This window comes from Symphalangus syndactylus, chromosome 6, assembly GCF_028878055.3.
Source record: "Symphalangus syndactylus isolate Jambi chromosome 6, NHGRI_mSymSyn1-v2.1_pri, whole genome shotgun sequence".
In the NCBI taxonomy this organism is placed as follows: domain Eukaryota; kingdom Metazoa; phylum Chordata; class Mammalia; order Primates; family Hylobatidae; genus Symphalangus; species Symphalangus syndactylus.
This window is the reverse complement of record NC_072428.2, coordinates 129413029-129438717: the sequence shown is the minus strand read 5'-3', so window position 1 is coordinate 129438717 and position 25689 is coordinate 129413029. Positions and strand designations below refer to the sequence as shown.

At 40.4% G+C, this 25689-nt stretch overlaps 1 protein-coding gene across 14 annotated transcripts in view; it reads right to left on the bottom strand.

Annotated features, from left to right (window-relative positions):
• LUC7L2 (LUC7 like 2, pre-mRNA splicing factor) overlaps window positions 1–25689 on the bottom strand; it is a 65559-nt gene that overhangs the window by 24593 nt on the left and 15277 nt on the right. For 7 of the 14 annotated variants that reach the window (XM_055284179.2, XM_063641667.1, XM_063641662.1 and 4 more), the window contains 3 exons: window positions 25343–25413; window positions 23663–23757; window positions 284–382 (listed from right to left, as the gene is read on the bottom strand). In XM_055284179.2, coding sequence (XP_055140154.1) covers window positions 284–382; window positions 23663–23757; window positions 25343–25400 — 252 coding nt within the window. In that variant the 5' untranslated portion in view covers window positions 25401–25413. The other 7 variants (XM_055284177.2, XM_063641666.1, XM_055284187.2 and 4 more) reach the window with 4 other exon arrangements.

Below are 25689 nucleotides of genomic sequence, written 5' to 3'. Positions count from 1 at the left end.
TGCTGGGATTACAAGCGTGAGCCACTGCGCCCAGCCCCAGAATAGGCTTAATTTTCAAAAGAACATATGAATCATACGACTTTTACACATTTTCTTAAAATACAGTCTCACCTCATATTTTTAAAAGAGTTGTCAACAAAGTACATGATCTTACTTGAGTCTTACCCTTCATATAACCAGAGGATAAACTGCTAAGAGTTTTTCCTATTAAGAGATATTAATTCACATTCACAATGTTTTACAGCAAAAGATAACAACAAACCATTAAAGCAAAATCACATACATCAAGTTCAAAGAAAAAATCTTGTTCTTTGGATGCAATTTCATAATCCGCTCTTAAAGCCAGGTCATGGACTTTCAGACATTCTCCAAGATCCATTCTCTGGAAGGGAAAAAAGACATAATATTTAAATTAAAAAAAAAAAAAAGTTTTTAAAAAAATGCTTCAACAACCACAGTTCTTTTCAGAATACATATTAAGTCATACAGACACTTTTTTATGTAGGGGCTTCCAAATTACAAAATTTCATAGACAAATATAAAACGTGGTGTCAGAAGAAAAAATGGCACCAATTCTGTCTACCAACAGATGGGAACAGGGATCACTTGTATTTAAGAATAAATGGATATGGAAAAGCTTTCCAGAATCTGAAAAAAGCTTCTAGCTTCTATATCACAACATAGTTCATTTAGCTCCACAACACAAAAAAGATAAAGTTAATTTTAAACCAAATTAAAAGAATATATAAATCGAATTGTTGAGACGTCAATGTGCTTTGAAGAACATCCTATTTTTCAAATAAAGGTGGAGTTCTCAAAAAACAGACTGGTGGCTGGGCATGGTGGCTCATGCCTGTCATCCCAGCACTTTGGAAGGCCAAGGCAGGAGGATCGCTTGAGCCCACGAATTTGAGACCAGCCTGGGCAACACACTAAGATGTGTCTCAATTTTAAAAAATAAAAAAAAAACCCACAACAAAACAGACTGGTGACTTTGATATAGTCTTGTCTGGGGACAAGACTCCATGTAAACTAGTAAAGGTGTGATTTACTAGTAAGATCCAATATAAGTGCACAGAGAACAGGCATTTAATCCCACCTATAATAAGCATGTATCAGGGAAATAAATACTCTTACTGAACCTAGGGTCCTTCTACTTGGAAATTCCAATTAGGTGTTATTTACCAAACCAGAGGCTTTCCTCATATCTGAGACAAAATATCTAAAAATCTACCCATTTTTACACGTATCTGGGCAACTGGTAAGATCTTTCATGAAACTTTTTTGGGGGAAAATATGAGAAAAAATTGGCAAGATGCAAGGATCATTACAGGTATGATTAATCAGTGATGAAAGCAAGGCAGAGATTTTCCAACTGGAGGTGTGACCACCTTTGGAATACCTCAAAATCTGTGGAGGGTTGGTAAAAAGGGAGTACAAGTCATTCTCCTTCCTTTGACTATTAAGTTCCCACTTGTGGCAAGCACTATCTTAGGTGCTAGGGATATAGAGTTAAGTGACACAGTCTGACTTCATGGAGCTTACGTTCTATTTGAGGGGAAACAAAAAACAAGAATCATGTCTATGAACAAAGTTAGATGATGTAATAAAATAGCAATGCTCCCTATTATTACGGGGGGCTACTTGGGATGAGTTGGTCAGAGAAGACCTTTCTGAAGAGGATACAATTAAACTGGATCTAAAGAGGGAGAAACAAATGAATTTTAGGAAAAGGCAAAAAGTAATGTTCCAGGTTGTACAGAAGATTTAGAAGGCAGATCTTTAAAATATTTATTTATTTATATGCCACTATTAATCACAGGGAAGTTTATGGTAACAGGGAACAGGAATAGAGTATGGCACACAGGTCTGAGCCTTAGCTTTGTATACAGTATCTAAAAATGAGTATGCCTATTTAACTTGTCAACAACCTAAATATGTATAAAACAAAAGTATGATAATTAATTTTGTAAAATATCCCAACTAAAAAAGATAGTTAATTCACAAGATCAAGATTCAAAAGTATTAACAGACCAGATAAAATTTAAAAGAAATAAATATGAAGTCCTATAGTTACATATCCAAGACAATAAATTTACAAATAAGGTATGAGCAGAGAATCAGATATTTAAAAAATGTAAGTAGTCAAGAGTAACGGTTACAGTATGGCACAACTGAGAAAAATCTATATTGTCTAAAACTGTATCAAAGAGGACACACTATAAACAAAGTAGGAACTCCCTACTGAAGGCTGGTTTTAAAAGCAAACCACTGCTCTCCAAAACACACATTGTATGTACTAACACATTTCAAAAGGAATATGAGAAAATTAGACAAAGTATCTCAAAACCAGGCTATACAAAAAAGCCAGGGAACAGAAATAAATAGAGAAGACAAAAGAAAGATGTGAACCAACTTCAATCAACTGAGGAATTTTTCATAAAGCAGCAGAAATAGATTTGTTTTATTATGGCCTGAAGGGATTCCAGTGAGTCAGACTTTAACTCTCTGAATACTTTTTCTTCTTTTTTTGAGACAGGGTCTCATTTTGTCACCTAGGCTGGAGTGCAGTGGCATAATCATGGCTCACTGCAGCCTCCACCTCCCAGCTCAAGCGATCCTCCCACCTAGGCACCCCTCCCCGACAAGTAGCTGGGACCACAGTCTCCCGCCACCATATCCAGCTAATTTTTTTTTTTTTTTTTTTAAGTAGAGACAAAGGGTGCTATCTTGCCCAGGCTGGTCTCAAACTCCTGAGCTTGAGTGATCCTCCCACTTCGGCCTCCCAATGCTGGATTACAGGTATGAGCAACTGCACCTGGCCAAGAAAATATTTTCAATAATCAAAGCTTTCTGAAGGTAGAACAAACATCCTCAGAGTTAGTGAGTTCCCAGATAAGTGAGGTGTTCAAACACTGTTTTGACAACCATTTTACTAGGATATTAAGGAAATAATTCAACCATCAGGTAGCTTTGTTCTTCGGACTCTTAGATGCTGTGACTATTAAAAAAAATTAAAAAGCCAATGTTTCTGGCCACAGTGGCTAATGCCTATAATCCCAGCACTTTGGGGGGCCAAGGTGGGAGGAGCGCTTGAGCCCAGGAGTTCCAGACCAGCCTGGGCAACATAAGAAAACCCCGTCTCTACAAAAAGTAAAAAAGAAAAAAATTATCTAGGCATGGTGGCCCATGCTTGTGGTCTCAGCTCCTCAGGAGACAGAGGCAGGGGGATCACTTGAGCTCTGGAGGTCAAAGCTGCAGTAAGCTGTGATCATGCCACTGCATTCCAGCCTGGGTGACAGAGCTAGACCCTGTCTCAAAAGTAAAAACAAACAGAAAATGTTTTTCTGTAAAACTATATTACCTTCAGTTCTTAATTATATAATGGAATGAATGGGAACATATAAATTCTGCCCCCAAAGTTATCCTTTGGGAAATAATGAGGACTCATCACTGTTATAAAAGTCCTCATCATGCTTAATGGTATTAAAGTACTGTACTGTTACTGAGCATGCTGAGATTTTTCCAGGCTCCAATCCTTACCCCCCATTCATTAGTCTGGTTTAACAAGCTAAGGAGTTTTTCAGTGACAATAAATGAAAAGTTAAGTTTTCTATGGATGTGTAGAAATTCAAATTTAAAAGGTGCTCGGGCCGGGCGCGGTGGCTCACGCCTGTAATCCCAGCACTTTGGGAGGCCGAGGCGGGCGGATCACGAGGTCAGGAGATCGAGACCATCCTGGCTAACACGGTGAAACCCCGTCTCTACTAAAAATACAAAAATTAGCCGGGCGTGGTGGTGGGCGCCTGTAGTCCCAACTACTCAGGAGGCTGAGGCAGGAGAATGGCATGAACCCGGGAGGCGGAGCTTGCAGTGAGCCGAGATCGCACCACTGCACTCCAGCCTGGCTGACAGCGAGACTCCGTCTCAAAAAAAAATAAAAAATAAAAAATAAATAAAAAATAAAAAAAAAGGTGCTCATTAAACAATTATTAAGAAAATGCAGAAAAACTTAAATATTCCTAAGAAAGAATTCCAGAAAATATAACAGGAATGAAAGAAGCCAATGGCAGAAGGATGCTGTCATTGTCTTTGATATGCCAGGCACTAGGTTTCTGAAATTAACAATTTCTAAACATCAATCACGCCAACAACTTCCTTAATATTTTATTTCCACAAGCTATAGCTGTTCACATGATGCTACATTTTATTTTATTTCATAAAATGCAAGATGTCACAGTTGGAAAGGCTTTTTGATACACTGTGGTTCTCAACCTAGACCTGGGGAACTTTTACACAATATTGATGGAAGCTTTTAAAAAACAGTCCCAATTCCTACCTCCCAAACACTGACTGAATTGTAAAAGCCCCCCAGGTACTTTTAATGTGCATTGTTGAGAACCACTCACTGATCTAGTTTTATTCCCATTCTTTGCACAGAAAGAATGACTTGCTCAGGGTGCTTATCAGAAAATCTGGTTTGACTGATTCCTAGTCTAATATTGCTTCCACTTTACCATGCTAGTTCCGGTTATTTCAGTACTAACTTACCTTTCAATATTTTTCAGTAAGTCATTCCCCACAACATCTAAAAAAGCTCACGGCAGAGATTCAAAGCAGCTGTCCACTTCCTTTCTTCCGTATCTCCTTTATCTTACTTTCATCAGTTCTCTGATCAACTACATTTCCAAACCCTATTCAACAAAAACTTAAAAGTAACACATAAATTTTGCCTCATTGTTTTTAACCTAAACATCTCTGTCTCTATTGCAATAATTCTAGGCTCCCTGTCTCCACTTCTTTAAAGTTACATCACACAACCAACCAAAGGAAGAAAAGCAATTATGTAGACCAAGAACAAAATGAACACAAGAAAAGATACAATGTTACCACTATAGTAGAGGTAGACTTTTTGGTGAGAGTAGCGTTTTGGGGAAGGCATGCCATGGGGAGATGCATGAGAGGGGGAAGATTAACTCACTAGAATGTGAGCTCCATAGGGCAAGGATTCTTCTTTTTTATCTACGATGTGCCTATGTTGAATAAATCAAACTAGGAAAGAGGGCAAAGAAGAACATTTGGCACAGGGGGGCTTATTAACAAGCCAGAGTGGTCAAGATGAATTCCAGGACAAAACTGATCTAAGCTTCTGGAGTGGAGGTTCTTCTTAGCCTCTCCTTGGATTATCTCCTTTGCTTGGACTCCTTACCTTCTTAAGTGTTTTGAGCTATTCTTTTTTCCTCCAAGAGGCAGGCTAGTTGGGCTTGTCACTTTCTGGGCTATGACTCTTTGTCAGTTTATAGTCTAGCCTGACTCATCATAGTCGATTTTGGTGTCAAAGTCCTAGGACCAAGGGCTTAATTATAATAAAGAAGGCTTTTTTGTATGTGGAATATCCTCAGTGGTTATCTCTTCAGGGACCTAGTGGGACAGTAAGTATAGCCAAGGCAGATTTTTCAGAATACTAGGCATCTATGTTCCTCTGTCCACACCATGATGACTACTAAGCATCTACTCTGGCACTGTGCTATGCACATGAGGAGTATTTAAAATTTAAAACAAGGTCAGGTGCGGTGGCTCACTCCTGAAATCCCAGCACTTTGGGAGGCCAAGGCAGGCAGATCACTTGAGGTCAGAAGCTTAAGACCAGCCTGGGCAACATGGTGAAACCCCGTCTCTACTAAAAACACAAAGAACAGCTGGACATGCTGGCAGGCACCTGTAATCCCAGCTACTCAGGAGGATGAGGTACAATAATCACTTGAACCCAGGAGGCAGAGATCTGCAGTGAGCTGAGATCGTGCCACTGCACTCCAGCCTGGGAAACAGAGTAAGACTCTGTCACAAAATATTTATTTATTTATTTATTTATTTTTACTTTTTTAGAGACAGGGCCTCACTCTGTCCCCTGGTCTGGAGTACAATGGCATGATCTCAGCTCACTGCAACCCTACTTCCCAGGGTCAAGCAATCCTCCCGCCGCTTCAGCCACCTGACACCTGAGTAGCTGGGACCAACAGGCACACATCACCATACCCGGCTAATTTTTTGGAGACAGAGTCTCGCTCTGTTGCCCAGGCTGGAGTGCAGTGGCACAATCTCAGCTCACTGCAACCTCTGCCTCCCAGGTTCAAGCAATTCTCCTGCCTCGGCCTCCCTAGTAGCTGGGATTACAGGCGTGCACCACCACACCCGGCTAATTTTTTATTTTTAGTAGAGATGGGGTTTCACCATGTTGGCCAGGCTGTTCTCAAACTCTTCACCTCAGATAATTCAACCGCCTCGGCCTCCCAAAGTGCTGGGATTACAGGCGTGAGCCACCACACTTGGTCTTAAAATTTTTTAATTTAACAAGTAGTTGCTGGGTGCGGTTGCTCATGCCTGTAATTCCAGTACTTTGGGAGGCCAAGGCGGGCAGATCACCTGAGGTTGGGAGCTCGAGAACAGCTTGACCAACATGGAGAAACCTCGTCTCTACCAAAAAAATACAAAATTAGCCAGGCGTGGTGGTGCATGCCTGTAATCCCAACTACTCGGGAGGCTGAGGCAGGAGAATAGCTTGAACCTGGGGGGCAGAGGTTGTGGTGAGCCAAGATCACACCATTGCACTCCAGCCTGGGCAACAAGAGCGAAACTCCATCTCAAAAAAAAAACAAGTAGTTTACTTCATAATTAAATTCCTTCCACAAGTTTATTCTTGGTTTTTAATTTTTACATCTAAATGCTTAGATTGTAGATTTTTAAAAAAACGCTTATTTGTAATTAAGTTCAGTTCTGCATTTTGTCTTCATTCTGAATCCATTACTCCAGGAAATGTTGACCAAATAACTATACCTGATCCTGGTAACTTATAGCCCCACAGCATTTTATACTGTTTTACTAACAAAGGTAACAAAGTTAAATCGTCAAGAATTTTTAACTTTTCTTTTGAAATTCCAAAAGTGAATGTTATTTCCCCAAATAAACTCTAAGGTTCATTAGAAAAATGGTCCGTTTCTCTTACTTACCCCTCCCAGAAAACCAGGTTTTGCACAAACCATGACTATTGAATAAATCTGATAATTTGACTACGGAATTCTATTTCTAAGGAATTAAGAAAATAGTGAAATAATTATAAAAAGATAAATGGAGAATAAAATTTAACAACGTTGTTTTTTAGAAAATGAGAAACATTTTAAGAGCCTCTCAACAAGGGTTTGGTTGATTCAGCTATGGAATAGCCATACAATGTCTATTTACCCTTTAAAAATGATGTTCTTGATATACCAAGTGGAGAAAAGCAAAGGTAGCAAAGAAAGACATAATAAAATACGAATTTTGGTATTTACAAATCTATATTACTTATGAGGGTTGTTTGAACTTTCTGGTACTGGTTGAATTATAAGCAACGAGCATGTATTAGTATTACAATTAGAAAAATCAATGAAGCCAGGCCAGGCATGGTGGCTCACACCTGTAGTCCCAGCACTATGGGAGCCTGAGGCTGGCAGATCACTAGAGGCCAGGAGTTCGAGACCAGCCTGGCAAACATGGTGAAACCCCTTCTCTACCAAAAATATAAAAATTAGCTGGGCATGGTGACGTGCCTGCAATCCCAACTACTCAAGAGGCTGAGGCAGAAGAATCACTTGAACCTGGGAGGCAGAGGTTGCAGTGAGCCAAGATCATGTCACTGCCCTCTAGCCTGGGTGACAGACTGAGACCCTGTCCCCAAAAAAAAAAAAAAAAAAAAAAAAGCCAATTTAATTTTAGAGAAAAAAATTGAGAGGCATGTGAAAACTAAAATCAATGAATAGAAATATTACAGTAGAGCAAATCAAAAGGTTGATTTATACATTTTGAGCGTACTGCTAAGTGTAAATTAATAGCAGTAATGTTAATGAATATATAAATGATAGAATGTGGCATAGTAATAGCTCCAAGTAATTGTAAATATACCTGCTTTGTTATGTGTTTGAACATTTGTTCAGTTCTATGAACCAGATCCTGAACAAAATTACAAAACAGCATGAGAATATAATTTCTACTATCAAGGAATTTATATTCACAATGGAAATCAAGACCTTAAACTAAAGCAACAGCTGCAAATGTCTACAAAGATGTACATGCAAGGATTTGACTGCCACAGTGTACACCAAAAACAGAAACAAAGACTATTAATATATTAATACTCACTGCATATAAAAGATAAGAGAACAGCCACACTACAAAATATTATTCAGGCATTTTTAAAAATGCAGACAACTGATATGGAAACCAAGACAAGTGAAAAAAATTCAAACAATATAATGCCATCTGTCAAAACACACAACCTTGTGTAAACGCACAAGCATTTACACAAGGCGAGTGAAGATGTACACTAAATTGTTGACAAGGTTTAGATCTGAGAAGGAGGGTGATGTATAATTGGAAACATTCATGTTTTATGCTTTACTGTCTTGTACTTAAAAACTACATTGTCTAAGTAATGAGACAGACTAGGCCAGACGCAGTGGCTCATGTCTGCAATCCCACCACTTTGGGAGACCGAGGCAGGTGGATCACTTGAGGTCAGAAGTTTGAGACCAGCCTGACCAATACGGCAAAACCCGTCTCTACTAAAAATACAAAAATTAGCTGGGTGTGGTGGCATGTGCCTCTAGTCCCAGCTACTCAAGAGGCTGAGGCAGGAAAATCACTTGAACCCAAGAGGCAGAGGTTGTGCTGAGCAGAGATGGCGACACTGCACTCCAGAGCCTGGGGGACAGAGTGAGAAAAAAAAAAAAAGAGAGAGAGAGACTGGGCACTGGACCACATCAAAACACCTCCCTTTACCTCGTACTATCCATTTGATCCTGATAATCAAAACTTAAACTCTCTGAACTTCCAAGCTGGGGTGCAGTGGCACAATCATAGCTCACTGCAGCCTTGAACTCCTAGGCTTAAGTGATCTTCCCACTTTAGTCTCCTCACTAGCTAGAAGTACATGTGCATGCCACACCGAGTTAAATTTTTTTTTTTGAGATGGGATCTTGCTATGTTGTCTAGGCTGGTAACTCCTGGCCTCAAGTGATCCTGCCTGCGCCAGCTGAACTTCTGTTTTCTCAAGTACTTCAGGAATGCTGTTCAGATCAAGTAAGATGTTTATAAAAGCACACTTTTTGCATATTGATTGCGATGGGATATAAGCTCAATGAGGGAGGAACACAGTCTTTCTTGATCACTGTAACAGCCCCAATCAGGTAACACGGTCCACCACATAATAGGTACTCAATATTTTGTTACATAATATTATACTACAGCTCAATATTTGTTCAATGAATAACTTATTTCCTTGGCTCATAACTTTACATACTTCTAATGCTTCCACTTGCAAGCAAATTCACAAAAGAGGGCTATCTTTGTGTATGAGGCGGTTTCTAGGACAAGTGAAGATAATTTACACAGAAGACAAAGAACAGACGGAAAGAGCCAGAGCAAATGCTTCAAGAGGAGAATACAGTATTTCCTATCGGGAAAATAAAGAGGAACAACTTTACTGGAACGAGATGATTTCTACTAGAAGATAAAGGAAAATGATGGGGGGAAAGGGGGATGTAGGATTACACTGGCCCACAGGCCACTAGCTTACAGCCTCTGACTAGATTGTGAAAGAGTCTGAAAATGAGTCAAAAAAATGCAGAATTTATTCTGTAGGCAAAGAAGAATGCTTGACTACTTAGACAGAAATATGACACAATAAAATACATGTTTCAGAACCATTAACACTAGATGGATTGACCAAAAGAAAGAGACAAAGGGCAAGAGAAGATACTACAAGAACCTAGGAATAAAGCCACTGGGGTCAAATTAGAAGAGAAAAGAGAAAGGAGGTGACAGAGGTAAACCAGAGTGCCGAAGAATTTAAAAAAAAAAAAAAAAAACATTTAAAAAATGTGAAGTGTCTCTGGAATAATGAATCCCATCACACCTTCTTACAAATATGGAAATCAAGACTCAGAGAGATCAATATTTGCCTAAGATCATAAGCTAATGGCAGCAGAGTAAAAATCTCAACAGGTCTTTAATATAGCTCAATATTCTTTCAATAACACAGTAACTTTCAATCTACAGGTATTAGCTAAATGGAAATCAAGTGTAGAAAGAAAAAAGTCAGGAGTCTTCTCAGGGTTTCAAGTATTTCAAACATGAGAAAACAATGATGCCACCAAGAGAATTGACTAAATCAAATGGGAAAACCGATCTATGAGGGAAAATGCCTTGTTCTGGACAAGATGATTTTGATGTAATAACAGGAAATCTAAGTAGCAGCATCTAGTATGATACAGATATATGACTACATTCACTACAGGCTTTCTTTATCCAAGTTTTCCAGGATGAAAGTTCCACATATTCCTCCCCAGAGCTACAGCTCAAGCATTTTTCCAAAAGACCCTCTAACAAATTATACAAGAACACAGAGTCTGACCTCCATGCTAACAAGTACACCTTACACGAGTATAGGGTGAAGAGAAATGGGGTACATTGTGCATATGTGACGTTGCTGCTTTTCTACCACTTCCCAATTTCTTAACTGCCTCTTCCCACTTGTATATGTTCCACCTCCAAACCTATTTTTCCCAGAGTAAAGATAAATCATGATATTTTTCTACCTTTTTGTAATTTTTTTAAGAACACAGGAAATATTTTTGTTATCCATTTCTGACCCTAGATATGCAAAGAAAATTAGAAAAAGTTAAAACAAGAGGTCTTACCGCACAAAGACTATGGTGTACTATCTAACTGGAAAGAGAGAGAGAATGAGAATATATACACAAATGAGATGAATTTTTTTTCAGTAGTACAGAAAGCAGGTACTGTACTGGGGTTCAGAGGCTAAATTGCTACAGGGTAAGGCAATCGAATATAGTAAGCCAAATAGGATTTAAATTTGTAGAGAGGAGAAAGAATATTGCAGGCAGAGGAAAAGAGTGTAAACAAAAATAAGAAGCATGTGAGGGAAAGAAAGAAGTGAGACGACAATAAGTAAATCAGTTTCGTCAAACGAGTGAACCAGGCCAGAAATGGTGGCTCAGGCCTGCAATCCCAACACTTTGTGAGGCTATAGCAGGAGGATGACTTGAGGCCAGGAGTTTCAGGCTTCAGTGAGCTATAATGACACTACTGCACTTCAGTCCTGCGTGACAGAGCAAGATTCTGTCTCCAAAAAAAAAAAAAAAAAAAAGGAAAAGAAGAAACAACTTATACTATTTATTCATTCAAGGGAGAAGTAGCCTGGGTAAGTATTTTAGATTTTTCAGTACAGGTATAAACAATACAGAACTACCACAAGTTTTGCGTAGGAACAAAATGGCAAGTTGAGTCTCACTCAGAAATGACTACCTTCTTCTCCACATTCCATCTCTTCAAATGTCACTTCATCGAAAATTTTCTCCATTAGGAAACAAGAGCTCTCATATAAAAAATAAATAAATAAAATAAAAATTTTCAGCCAGGCGCAGTGGCTCACACCTGTAATCCCAGCACTTTAGGAGGCCGATGTGAGCAGGAGTTCAAGACCAGCCTGGCCAACATGGTAAAATCATGTCTATACTGAAAATACAAAAAAGTAGCCAGGTGTGGTGGCGGGTGCCTGTAGTCCCAGCTACTCAGGAGGCTGAGGCAGGAAAATGGCGTGAACCCGGGAGGTGGAGCTTGCAGTGAGCCAAGGTCAGGCCATTGCACTCCAGCTTTACAAGTCATATTATATGAGTAAAATCAACACATATCTTTATTTTTGATCCTGTAAGCCAAAAAAGTTTATGAGACCTTATATTCTCAAAATGCTTTGGCCAGGCACGGTGGCTCATGCCTGTGATCCCAGCACTTTGGGAGGCTGAGGCGGGCAGATCACCTGTGGCCAAGAGTTCAAAACCAGCCTGGCCAACGTGGTGAAACCCTGTCTCTACTAAAAATACAAAAAATTAGCCAGGCATGGTGGCAAGTGCCTGTAATCCAGCTACTTGGGAGGCTGAGGCAGGAGAATCGCTTGAACCCAGGAGGAGGCTGCAGTGAGCTAAAATCAAGCCACTGCACTCCAGCCTGGGGAACAAGAGCAAAACTCTGTCTCAAAAAAAAAAAAAAAAAAAAAAGCTTTAATCCTTTAATCCTATATAGGTTAAAGCAAAACACTAATGAGCTTCTAGAAGTTCCCTTAATGAGTAAGAATCAACTAGAAAGCATTTAGGTCTTGCCTAAAGGTAGAACTCATCACATGTTAAAAAATATTTCCAGTGACAGAGGACTTGTAATTCTTTGTAAATTTGCTTGATGTTTGTGGCTAATTGCCTGTATAAGAATATTTTTAGGCTGGGCACAGTGGCTCAGGTCTGTAATCCCAGCACTCTGAGAGGTCAAGGCAGGTGGATTACTTGAGGCCAGGAGTTAAGACCAGCTTAGCCAACATGGCGAAACCCCATCTCTACTAAAAATACAAAAATCAGCCAGGCGTGGTGGTGGGTGTCTGTAACCCCAGCTACTCCGGAGGCTGAGGCATGAGAATCACTTGAACTTGGGAGGTGGAGGCTGCAGTGAGCCAAGATTGTGCCATTGCACTCCAGCCTGGGAGACACATCAAGACTCTGGTCTCAAAAAAAAATTATGGTTTTCAAGTTTTCATTTCTTACTATTGTGTTCAATGAACTACATCCAAATGATGCATTTATAACTCCATATTCCCTTTTTCAACAAATAGTTTCAGAGAACACACTTGTTTCCTTAGAAGTGTTAAAATACAGTTGATAAAACTACTTATCTCTAAAAAACATCTGGAGGGTCCAGGAAATACTAACAGAATAATTTCTGATCCTTAGGTAATAAGCATTTATAAGCATTTATTGAGACTCATTGTACAAAGAAATCAATGTGACACTGAAATATATTAACCACTACTAGACTATGAAAAACAATCTGCTTCAATGACTCCCAGACCACCTACTTTGTTTGGGAATAACTGGTTTTTACTACTTTCTTTAATTTCAAGAGTCATCTTACGGCTGGGTACACTTGTTCACATCCATATCCCAGCATGTTTGAGAGGCCCAGGCGTCAGGATCCCTCGAGGCCAGGAGTTTGAGAAGAGCCTGGACAGCATGGCGAGAGTTTGTCTCTACAAAAATTTTAAAATTAGCTGGGCATGGTGGCATGAGCCTGCAGTCCTTGGTACTTGGGAGGCTGAGGCAGGAGGATCACTTGAGCCCCAGAGTTCAAGACTGCAGTGGCTACGATTATACCACCGCACTCCAGCCTAGGTGCCAGAGTGAGAACCTGTTTCTTAAAAAAAAAAAAAAAAAAAAAAAAGTCATCCTAACTGATAGGTTCAAGACTTTTGAAGATGTGCTTCAAAAAAAAGCTGCAGGGGGAATATATGTGATTATAAATAAAATACAGTAGGCTGTGTGTAAAGTATTTCCTGAAGCTAGCTGATGGGTACATGGAAATTCATTAAATAAACATCAACACAACAGTCCGCCATACCCATATGAACGTATATCTGTACTTATTAATACAAGTAATACACAAAAGTGCTGACAACCCTCAACTAGAAACAAAGACTAAACCAGAACAAGATATTACTATACATGGTTTATGGGTCACCGTGGGGAAAAAAATTACCTACCTCCATAAGCCTGAATTGTATTATTTTAAAAAGTATATAAAATGAATGATCTAAGATTATTCAAAATAGAGCCAGATATGGTGGTGTGCATCTGCAGTAGTCCCAGCTACTTAGGTGGCTGAGTTGGAAGGATCACCTGAGCCCAGGAGTTCAAGGCTGTATTGCACCATGATTGCTCCTACAAATAGCCACTGCACTCCAGCCTGGACAACACAGTGAGACCCCCAACTCTTAAAAAAAAATTATTATTCAGAATGACAGAAAAGGATTATTTCCAAAGGGTGTAAGTACCCCAAGTTTACTATTTTTGAGTATTGTTGTTCCTATTTGCCAAAAATGCTTTAAACGATTAAAGCCTTGATTTTTAAGGTTTAATAGTAAAATTTTAATTATTCACTGGCAATCTTTTAAAGCACTGTTAACTTCCTGGGCACCAAATGCATTTCTTATTTAGGCAGTCTCCAGAAATAGTTAAGAGAATGTATATTTTTGTAATAGACTGAGAAAAATAAAATACAGCAAATCTGCTTAAAATAAGAACACAACACACTTCAAACCTAAATTTGGAAATTAGCTGGGCATGGTGGTGCAAGCCTGTAATGCCAGCTACTCGGGAGGCTGAGGCAGGAGAATCGCTTGAACCCAAGTGGCAGAGGTTGCAGTGAGCCACGATCGCACCACTGCACTCCAGCCTGGAGTATATATGAAATATACATCATATATATACATATGACTAAACATCAAGCCAATAATCAGGGTTAATGCCAAAAACATCAGATCTCCACATCCAGATCTCTTCAAATTTTAATCTTAGTTAAACAATACGTAAACCCTTAAATAATACCAAGGCAGCTCAAAATAAACCATTTATGGGAAAATGGTTACACAACTTACAGACCGATTTTTCACACTTGCACAGGTAACCACTGGTGTCATTTTTTTTTTTTTTTTGAGACGCAGTCTCGCTCTGTCACCCAGACTGGAGTGCAGTGGCGCGATCTCGGCTCACTGCAAGCTCCGCCTCCCGGGTTCACGCCATTCTCCTGCCTCAGCCTCTCCGAGTAGCTGGGACTACAGGCGCCCGCCACCATGCCCAGCTAATTTTTTTTTTTTTGTATTTTTAGTAGAGACAGGGTTTCACCGTGGTCTCGATCTCCTGACCTCGTGATCCGCCCGCCTCGGCCTCCCAGAGTGCTGGGATTACAAGCGTGAGCCACCGCGCCCGGCCCATGGTGTCATATTTTGGTAAGAAATCCAGGCCAGGGCCAGGCAAGGTGGCTGACGCCTGTAATCCCAGCACTTTGGGAGGCCAAGGTGGGTGGATCACTTGAGGTCAGGAGTTCGAAACCAGCCTGGCCAACATGGTGAAATCCTGTCTCTACTAAAAATACAAATAATAATAATAATAATAATAATTAGCCAGGCATGGTAGCAGGGCACCTGTAGTCCCAGCTACTCGGGAGGCTGAGGCAGGAGAATCACCTGAATCCAGGAGGCGGAGGTTGCAGAGAGCCGAGATCACGCCACTGCACTCCAGCCTAGGCGACAGAGCAAAACTCCATCTCAAAAAAAGAAAAAAAAGACATCAAGGCCAGGTGCAGTGGCTTGCATCTGTAATCCCAGCACTTTGGAAGGCCAAGGTGGGCAGATCACCTGAGGTCAGGAGTTCAAGACCAGCCTGGCTAACATGGTGAAACCCCGTTTCTACTAAAAATACACAAAATTAGCCAGGCATGGTGGCATGCAGCACGTGTAATCCCAGCTACTCGGGAGGCTGAGGCAGGAAAACTGCTTGAGCCCGGGAGGCAGAGGTTGAAGTGAGCCAAGATTGCGCCATTACACTCCAGCTTGGGCAGTAAGAGCAAAACTCCGTCTCAGAAAATAAATAAATAAATAAATAAATCCAATAAAACCAAGATACTCTCCAGCTCTGTATCTATTAAATGGTAACCCTTTTGCCATTAATGATTGTTAATTTTTGAAATTCAAAGTTGGTTTTTGAAATAATTTATGTAGCATTCTACTTTTGGGTGGACCCATTATTCATTTGATACAATAAATGGACCTGTTCTAGATGCTTCGGATATAGCAGTAAACAATACAATGTCCCTGCCCTTATGACCTTACATTCTAGTGGCTGGTTGAGAAAATTTTGTGCAGGTCTACTTCTCAGCACTTATTCTGGATTTCCATATTTTCATGGCTTTTAGGTATGTACCATCAAAGATACTTCAGGGCCAGGCATGGTGGATCATGCCTGTAATCCCGGCACTTTGGGAGGCCGAGGTGGGCAGATCTGAGGTCAGGAGTTTGAGACCAGCCTGGCCAACCAACATGGCGACATCCCATCTCTACTAAAAATACAAAAATGCCAGGCGCAGTGGCTAACGCTTGTAATCCCAGCACTTTGGGAGGCCGAGGTGGGCAGATCACTTGAGGTCAAGAGTTCAAGACCAGCCTGACCAACATGGAGAAACCCCATCTCTATTAAAAATACAAAAAAAATTAGCCAGGTGTGGTGGCGCATGCCTGTAATCCCAGCTACTCGGGAGGCTGAGGCAGGAGAATTGCTCGAACCTGGGAGGCGGAGGTTGCAGTGAGCCGAGATCACGCCACTGCACTCCAGCCTGGGCAATAAGAGCAAAACTCCCATCTCAAAAATAAATAAATAAATAAATAAAAATAAAAATACAGGCCGGGCGCGGTGGCTCACGCTTGTAATCCTAGCACTTTGGGAGGCTGAGGCGGACGGATCATGAGGTCAGGAGATCGAGACCATGGTGAAACCCCGTCTCTACTAAAAATACAAAAAAATTAGCTGGGCGTGGTGGCGGGCGCCTGTAGTCCCAGCTACTCGGAGAGGCTGAGGCAGGAGAATGGCATGAACCCGGGAGGAGGAGCTTGCAGTGAGCCGAGATTGCGCCACTGCACTCCAGCCTGGGCGACAGAGCGAGACTCCGTCTCAAAAAAAAAAAAAAAAAAAAAAAATACAAAAATTAGCCAGGCATGGTGGCATGTGCCTGTAATCCCACCTACTTGGGAGGATGAGGCAGGAGAATTGCTTATACCTAGGAGGCAGAGGTTGCAGTGAGCTGAGATGACACCAGTGCACTCCAGCCTGGGCAACAAAGGGAGACTCCTCCAAAAAAAAAAAAAAAAAAAAAAGATACTTCAGCAGTTTTTAAAGTTTGGGTTTGTATGTACCCACATAGCTGATTTCTAGATCAGGCTTTAAAAGAGAGTCAGGGAAGCAATAAAAAAAGGAGTTTCAAATCCTAAACGGTGCACTTGGGATAAAACCCGGAACCTACTGGGGCAACATAAAATTCGGTCAGAATATCTGACAACCAATAATCCCACCCAATCACTTCAAATAAGCAGATAAATTTTTACTTTAATGACTTTAGGCTGGGCATGGTGCCAAATTCCTGTAATCCCAGCACTTTGAGAGGCCTAGGCTCGTGGATCCCTAGAGCCCAGGAGTGTGAGACCAGCCAGGACAACATGGTGAAAGTGAAACTTCGTCTCTACAAAAAAAACACAAAAATAAGCTGGGTGTGGCTGTGCATGGCTGTTGTTCTAGCTACTTGGGAGACTCAGGCAGGAGAATCACTTGAACTCAGGAGGCAGAGGTTGCAGTGAGCTAAGATAGCACCACTGCACTCCAGCCTGAGCGACAGGGAGAGACTGTCTCAAAAAATAAATAAATAAATAAATAAATAAAGACTGTGACAATATCAAAGTCCCCAATAAAAAATAATATTGACTGTGACAATATCAAAGTCCCTAACCCCATCTGTAAGTATTTTTCAAGATTGGTTTTTTTTTGGGAGGCTTAGGCAGGCAGATCACTTGAGGTCAAGAGTTTGAGTCCAGCTTGGGCAACATGGTAAAACCCAATCTCTATTAAAAATACAAAAATTAGCCGGGCGCGGTGGCTCACGCCTGTAATCCCAGCACTTTGGGAGGCTGAGGCGGGTGGATCACGAGGTCAGGAGATCGAGACCACGGTGAAACCCCGTCTCTACTAAAAATACAAAAAAATTAGCCGGGCGTGGTGGCGGGCGCCTGTAGTCCCAGCTACTCGGAGAGGCTGAGGCAGGAGAATGGCGTGAACCCGGGAGGCGGAGCTTGCAGTGAGCCGAGATTGCGCCACTGCACTCCAGCCTGGGTGACAGAGCAAGACTCCGTCTCAAAAAAAAAAAAAAAAAATACAAAAATTAGCTAGGGGCAGTGGCTCACGCCTGTAATCCCAGCACTCTGGGAGGCTGAGGTAGGCGGACCACAAGCTCAGGAGATTGAGACCACCCTGCCCAACATGGTGAAACTCCGTCTCTACAAAAATACAAAATATTAGCCAGGCCTGGTGGCGCGTGCCTGTAGTCCCAGCTGCTCGGGAGGCTGAGGTAGTGGAATCGCTTGAACCTGGGAGGCTGAGGTTGCAGTGAGCCAAGATCACGCCACTGCACTCCAGCCTGGTGTCAAAGCAAGACTCCGTCTCAAAAAAAAAAAAAAAAAAAAAAAAAAGGCCGGGAGCAGTGGCTCATGCCTGTAATCCCAGCACTCTCTGAGGGTGAGGCGGGCAGATCATCTGAGGTCAGCAGTTGGAGACCAGCCTGACCAACATGGCAAAACCCCGTCTCTACTAAAAATACAAAACTAGGCAGGCATGGTGGCGTGTGTCTGTAATCTCAGCTACTTGGGAGGCTGGGGCAGGAAAATCACTTGAACTCGGGAGTGGGAGGTTGCAGTGAGCCAAGATCAAACCACTGCACTCCAGCCTGGGCAACAGAGTGAGACTCTGTCTCAAAAAAAAAAGAAAAAAAAATTAGCCGAGCCTAGTGGCGCACATTTGTAATCCCGGCTACCCGGGAGGCTGAGGCAGGAGGCTTGCTTGATTCCAGGAGGCGAAGGCTGCAGTGAGCCGAGATGACACCACTGCACTCCAGCCTGGGCAAGAGTGTGACCCTGTCTCAATAAAATAAAATAAAATACATAAAATTCGAGTTGAAATAGAATGAACTAGCCTACTCCTAAATCCTTAGTGCATGAGATGGCTCCAAGGATGTTTCAGAAACATCTGAAAGTCACTGCCCTAGGTAACTGAATCACCTAAAAAACTAACAAAAAATTGTTTTAAGTATTTCTAGATTTAAGATTCCTAAATGGTATAGAATACTGTGGTTTTTTTATTGAGACATTTAACAGCACAATTTCTCTAAGCCTTAGTTTTTCTGAACTGTAAAATGATGACTTTACACTAGAAGATATGAGGGCCTATCAACGGTAAAGTTACACTATGATGAGGGCTATAATAAAATTAGTGGTGCTGATTTCTGAATTTTGAACCGGCATACTATGAGAGTATACATTTTCCATGTCCTAAGATCTTAATTTCAAGTTTCTGTTAACATCTTTGCTTTATATTTAAAGTCTACTATAAATTATTAGTCATGTATCTTTTTTCCAGACCAGTAGGAACTAGATGGAAATATTTATCTTTCCTCAGGGAAGATACGTACCAGAAGAAATGTGTTCAGGAAAAAAATGACAGCTTGGTTTAGGTTTTTTTGTTTTGCCTAAATCTGAAAGGGCATACTGCCTACAGTGAATTTAGCAGGGGGAAAGTGGGCCAAAACGAGGAAAAGAGAGAGACTACAATATGAAAATATTCTAGAAGAATAGAAAAGTAATCCAAGCTTCTTATTTTTTTATTATTTTTTTTAAACAATGTCTTGCTCTTTTGCTCAGGCTGGAGTGCAGTGGTGCGTCTCAGCTCACTGCAACCTCCACCTCCGGGGTTCAAGCGATTCTCCTGTCTCAGCCTCCCGAGCAGCTGGAATCACAGGCACCCGCCACCATGCCCAGCTACTTTTTTTGTATTTTTAGTAGAGACGGGGTTTCAACATGTTGGCCAGGCTGGTCTCGAACTCCTGACCTCAGATGATCCCCCCGCCTCGGCCTCTCAAAGTGCTGGGATTACAGGCATGAGCCACTGAGCCCAGCTGCAAGCTTTTGAAGTATAGTAACTTTCTGAGATAAAGAAAATATTAATATTTCTTATAAAAATCATTAAATGTATAATTATTTTGATCCTCTGTTCTGTCTTACCTCCTCTGATTAATTTTTTATTTATGTATTTATTTATTTTGAGACAGAGTCTTGATCTGTCGCCCAGGCTGGAGTGCAGTGGTGTGATCTCGGCTCACTGCAACCTTTACCTCCAGGGTTCAAGTAATTCTCCTGCCTCAGCTTCCCGAGTAGCTGGGATTACAGGTGCGGGCCACCACGCCCAGCCAATTTTTTGTATTTTCAGTAGAGATGGGGTTTCACCATGTTGGTTGGCCAGGCTGGTCTCAAACTCCTGACCTCAAGTGATCGGCCTCCCAAACTGCTGGGATTACAGGCGTGAACCACCATGCCCAGCCCTGATTAATTTATTATTTTAAGAATTAGTTATGCCAGACCAGGCACGGTGGCTCAGGCCTATAATCCCAGCACTTTGGGAGGCCGAGGCGGGCGGATCACCTGAGGTCAGGAGTTCAAAACCAGCCTGGCCAACAAGATGAAACCCTGTCCCTACTAAAAATACAAAAATTAGCTGGGTGTGGTGGTGCATGCCTGTAATCCCAGCTACTCGGGAGGCTGAGGCAGAATCGCTTGAACCTGGAGGCGGAGGTTGCAGTGAGCTGAGATCACGCCACTGCACTCCAGCCTGGGCCAACAGAGCGAGTATCTGTCTTAAAAAAAAAAAAAAAGAATTAGTTATACTAGAGTAATGAAAGGTAAAATGTTATAAGTGCATTTTCATGAAACTCAATTGCAAAAAATTCCAAACTAACTTGTCAGTTATGAAGAGAATTTTTAGAAATCACACTCTCCATCTCTAAGTGCTTGACATAAAGTTCCAACCTCTTTATAATGAAAAAAAAGGCAGGAAATGCATTTCTGGATACTTTTTTCCTTTGTAACAGAGTCTTACTATGTTGTCCAGGCTACATTTGAAATCCTGAGTTCAGGCAACCTTCCCGCCTCAGCCTCCAAAGTAGCTGGGGCTATAGGTATGTACCACCATGCCTGGCTTTTCTGTATTCTTTTTCTAAATAATCTAAAATATTGGTAAATCATATTCTGCTGCAAGTGACAGATCTTAGGCACACCCAATCACGCCTGTAATTCCAGGACTTTGGGAGGGCGAGGCGGACAGATCAAGAGGTCAAGAGTTTCAAGACCAGCCTGACCAACATGGTGAAACTCCGTCTCTACTAAAAATACAAACTAAAGGGCAACCTTTAGTCGTACAACCTTTAGGTACACAACAAAGAAAAAGCATCATAAAATCAAGTTAAGGCCAGGCACAGTGGCTCCTGCCTGTAATCCTAGTGCTTTGGAAGGCTGAGATGGGAGGATTGCTTCGGTTGTGAACCTTTCAGAATTTAAGCAGAGTTTTGAGGACTAGGTAAAGGACGTTGTGAGACTCCAAAAGTGTCATACAATGGTGTCCTTAAGGACCTGAAAAACTTAACAGCTTACCCTATGTACAAATAGCTTATAATTATAGAGCTATGGCTTCTCAGCAGTCAATCCCTAAAGAACAAATGCTTTTTGGGACAGAGTGTGATAGTTCACACCTCTTTATGTTCAAGATGCCTATTTCTTTTCTGATGTTAAATGAAGAATGAAAAACACTGAATTGTAACTGCTGATTTTTCTTTTTTTTTTTTTTTTTTTGAGGCAGGGTCTCACTCTGTTGCCCAGGGTAGAGTGCACTGGTGTGATCATAGCTCACTTGAAGTCTTGAATTCCTGAGCTCAAGCAATCCTCCTGTCTCAGCCTCCCAGGCAGTTAGGACTTCAGGAAATACCACCATGCCAGGCTAATTTTTTTTTTAAATTCTTTTTGTAGAGATGGGGCTTCACTATGTTGACCAGGCTAGTCTCAAACTCCTGGCCTCAAGTGGTTTTGTTAATGTTGTTCTCAAAATTTATCTCAAGTGGTAATTTAGCCATTAAATAAAAATTAAAAGTAAATTTTTTAAATTAAATAACTTTAACAGTTAAATTTCATATAATATTAAACATGGAGAATCACAGTATACTATAGACAATCATAGATTTTATAGATTTCAGATGCAGCATAGCACGGTATAAAATAATTATGAAAATGTTAGAAAGTAGATAAAGGAGTTTATTATGGCCAGGTGCAGTGGTTCACGCTTGTAATCCCAGTACTTTGGGAGGCCGAGACAGGAGGATCACTTGAAGCCAGGAGTTTGAGACAAGCCTGGGTAACATGGTGAGACCTAGTCTCTACAAAAAAAACAAAAATTAGCCGAGCATGGTGGTGCGTGCCTGTAGCTCCACCTACTCGGGAGGTTGAGGTGGGAGAAACTCTTGAGCCCAGGAGATGGAGGCTGCAGTGGGCAGTGTTCACAGCCTGGCTGACAGAGGAAGACTCTTGTCTCAAAAAAAAAAAAAAAAAAAAAAAAAAAAAAAAAAAAAAGCCAGGCGTGGTAGCTCACGCCTGTAATTCCAGCACTTTGGGAGGCTGAGGCAGACAGATCAAGAGGTCAGGAGTTCGAGACCAGCCTGGCCAACATGACGAAACTTCATCTCTACTAAAAATACAAAAATTAGTTGGGTGTGGTGGTGGGCACCTGTAATCCCAGCTACTTGGGAGGCTGAGGCAGGAGAATCGCTTGAACCCAGGAGGCGGAGGCTGCAATAAGCCGAGATCATGCCACTGCACTGCAGCTTGGGTGACAAGAGCAAGACTCCGTCTCAAAAATAAATAAATAAATAAAAATAAAAATACAAAAATTAGCCGGGCGTGGTGGCACGCAAGTGTAATCCCAGCTACGCCAGAGGCTGAGGCAGGAGAATCACTTGAAGCCAGGCAGTGGAGGTTAGCAGTGAGCTGAGATCACGCCACTGCACTCCAAGCCTGGGTGACAGAGCAAGACTCTGTATCAGAAAAAATAAATAAAGAGTTTAGAGTTTATTATATTTATTATCTGTCATAGTCCTTCCAAATTCCTGCGCTCAGAAACTGGATTTCTTGCCTTATAGTATTATACTTTAAAATAAACTTAGGCTCTTTTTTCCCATTAACATAATATAGTTTCAACTGTCTTTCCTACTGGAAAAAGTCAAAGGTGTTTCCTGTTGCATATGCCTTGACACATTATCTCTTTGGGGCATGTCCTTAATTTTAACTCTTCCTATCAAAGAAGAAACCACTCATTTGGCTAAGAAACCCATTGCTTCTGAAAAGGCGAGTCAGAAATCTTTCTTCATTTCAGTCATTTCTGGCAAATGAGAACTAAAGCCAGCTCGAGGTTTAGCCCCTACTAGCTCCCCACCAGCATCAGATGCAGCTATGAAGGGAAGCTACTTGTAATAATTTCAACCAAATCCCAAAGTCAGAGAATCAAATTCTCTGTTCCATATTCCAACAGGTCCATCATCATGCAGTTTATCTTCCAAATTAAAACGATGATACTCTAAGATCAACATCTCTGCAGACACAGTATCTAAATTGAGCTTTACATTATTAGCAGGAACAATATTTTAAGTGACAATACTCCCAAATTAAGCTGTGTGGATATAAGTATTTACTAATATATTTCCCCACTGATTCCACAATATAAATGTGTACAAATCTTAACAAAAATGTATACTGTACTAGATAAAAGTCTACTCTGTTTAACAGTAAAAGGAACTTTAAAAATAAATTAATTTCTGAACTAAAAGTACAAATGCTATATAACTACCTCTGTATTCCAAATAAAACATGCTTTTAAAAAACTGCTCTGAAGAATGGAAAAAATTATGAAACAAAACATATCAACCACTTTTGTGAGGAAACCCATTATTGAAGATTTAAGTAATCATCCTGAATAAACAAACAATAAAGGATGCAAATCTCCCCTCACAAGTCAATTCTTTTGACACAATTAAGACTTTATCAAGTAGTTCATTACTGCAGCATATCAGTAATCAAACAATACATTTAGTAAATACATACAGTTCCAGAAAGGACATCATGAGGACAACAGTTGAGAAGGTGACTCTTGCATACTCTGTCATCACTGAATTTGATTCGTTGACGAGTAGTATCTCCTGTAATATAAAAGAGTTAATAACATTCAAGGTTAGACAACTGAAAGTATTTTCTGAGAGCCCTACTATTACTAGCTTTTTATGTGTGGCTATGTACACACATTATAAATCAGCTCAAGAAGGATTAGTTTTTATATACATCCTATAGAAAAACTATTTTAGACAACATGCAGTTGCAGTAAGTGTACTGCATACATAATTCAAATAGTCAAAGTGAGAAAGCAATGCATTCTGTTAAATAGAGTACTTCAGAAAAGCATAGGATTTTAGAGTAGGAATGGACTTTTAAAGATTATCGAGTCCAACTCCTTCATATTGCAGATGAGAAAACTGAGGCCCCGAGAGGTTAAGCAACTTGCAGACCCACTAAGAGAGTTTAGACTGGTATACAATGTTCCCTTCTTGACACTAAGTATTGATATATTTTTATTTACAGTAATTAAAAAACATAAAAAATAATCTTGCAAACATTGCATACACACTGCGAATCCCCACTGAACCCCAGACGCCATTTCTTCCACTATTTTGTTCCAGCTGAAGTTCTCCCTTTTGCTGCTGGGAGGAGTTAGAGAGGGTAGAATAACGCATTTAAGAGCGTACAAACCTGGAAGAAGGACTTACACACCAGTCAAACAAAGGCACATTGCCTAATGAAACGTTAACTTTAATACGTCCAAAGGTTCCATACCTCCAAGTTTTATGTAGTCTGAGCTTTTTTATACTGCCAAACTGGGTATATTTAAATTCATTCTGTCTTCAAAAAACACAATCCACCTACCTCCTAAGCAACAGAAGCATCCAACCTGCTTATCAAATATGGCTATCTACTCAAAACGTTAAAGAATCTAAGAAAAAGAAAGGTAACTAGCTCCAATAACAAAATATAGATGTTAGTTACAATTTTTTTGCTTAGAATCCCTTTGGAAAAACAAAAGAAAAAACTCATAAGGATGTTTCCTCTTTCTATATAGAATGATAAGCCCTAAGAAATGTGTTTTATTTTAGCCTTAAACTGATACATTATCGATGAATGAAAACCTACTGGTGAATTACTGAAGCAAGAACTATTGGTGCCAAAAGAGATATAAATACCTCTGTACTTCACGTGATATGCCTGGAGCACTCCAAAAACTTTCGTGTAGGATGTGATTCAATCATTTAGTTTCTGTATTTTCACAAGTAAATAACAAAAAAGATTAAAACTTTACCCCTTTATATGGTCATATACTAAAGAGCTTAACTTAAATTCAACTAAATACTATCATTTTTAGATGGGGTAAGATTTTGTTCAAATTGTTTTAACTTGGTTAAAGATATTTTTAAAACATTCTAATTTGCAACCAGGGTATATAAAATTTTAACAACAGTAATTTATAGTTAAAATGATAGCTTCAGAGCAGTTCAACAATAGGTTTTCTAGAAGCTTGTCTCTAGTAGGTTATTTCTGACACAATTTGGAATATTCAGTTTAGTGTTTACGCCTGCTACTACAATAAAAGTTATTTTGATGGTCCTTTTTCCTTTTAAACACAACTGCTTTTGTTCCACATTCATTAACACATCTGAAAAGTTAGCAATAACTCACGGCTTGGCGAATGCGGGGCCTTTCTGACACTCCCTTGCAGATTGAGGTAGGCAGGCATAGATACATTGAACCTTTACAAATAAAACAAGGGGCCAGATTGTTCATTTTGTATAGAATAAACTCTGCTAGCAATTTCAATACAGCATCTAGAAGTACATGTTGACTGTAAAGATTGTTTTATATAAAAACAAAAGTGAACAAAATCAGGGTGTTTCATTTTTTTAAATACTGACTTAACAAGTACAACCCCAGATAATTGTATGACTGTCTACAGGTTAAAAGTCCAAAGCTGGAGCTCTGGACAATGTCTTTGAGCCAAGTGGGGTTTTAAAAAATTATTTCTTTAA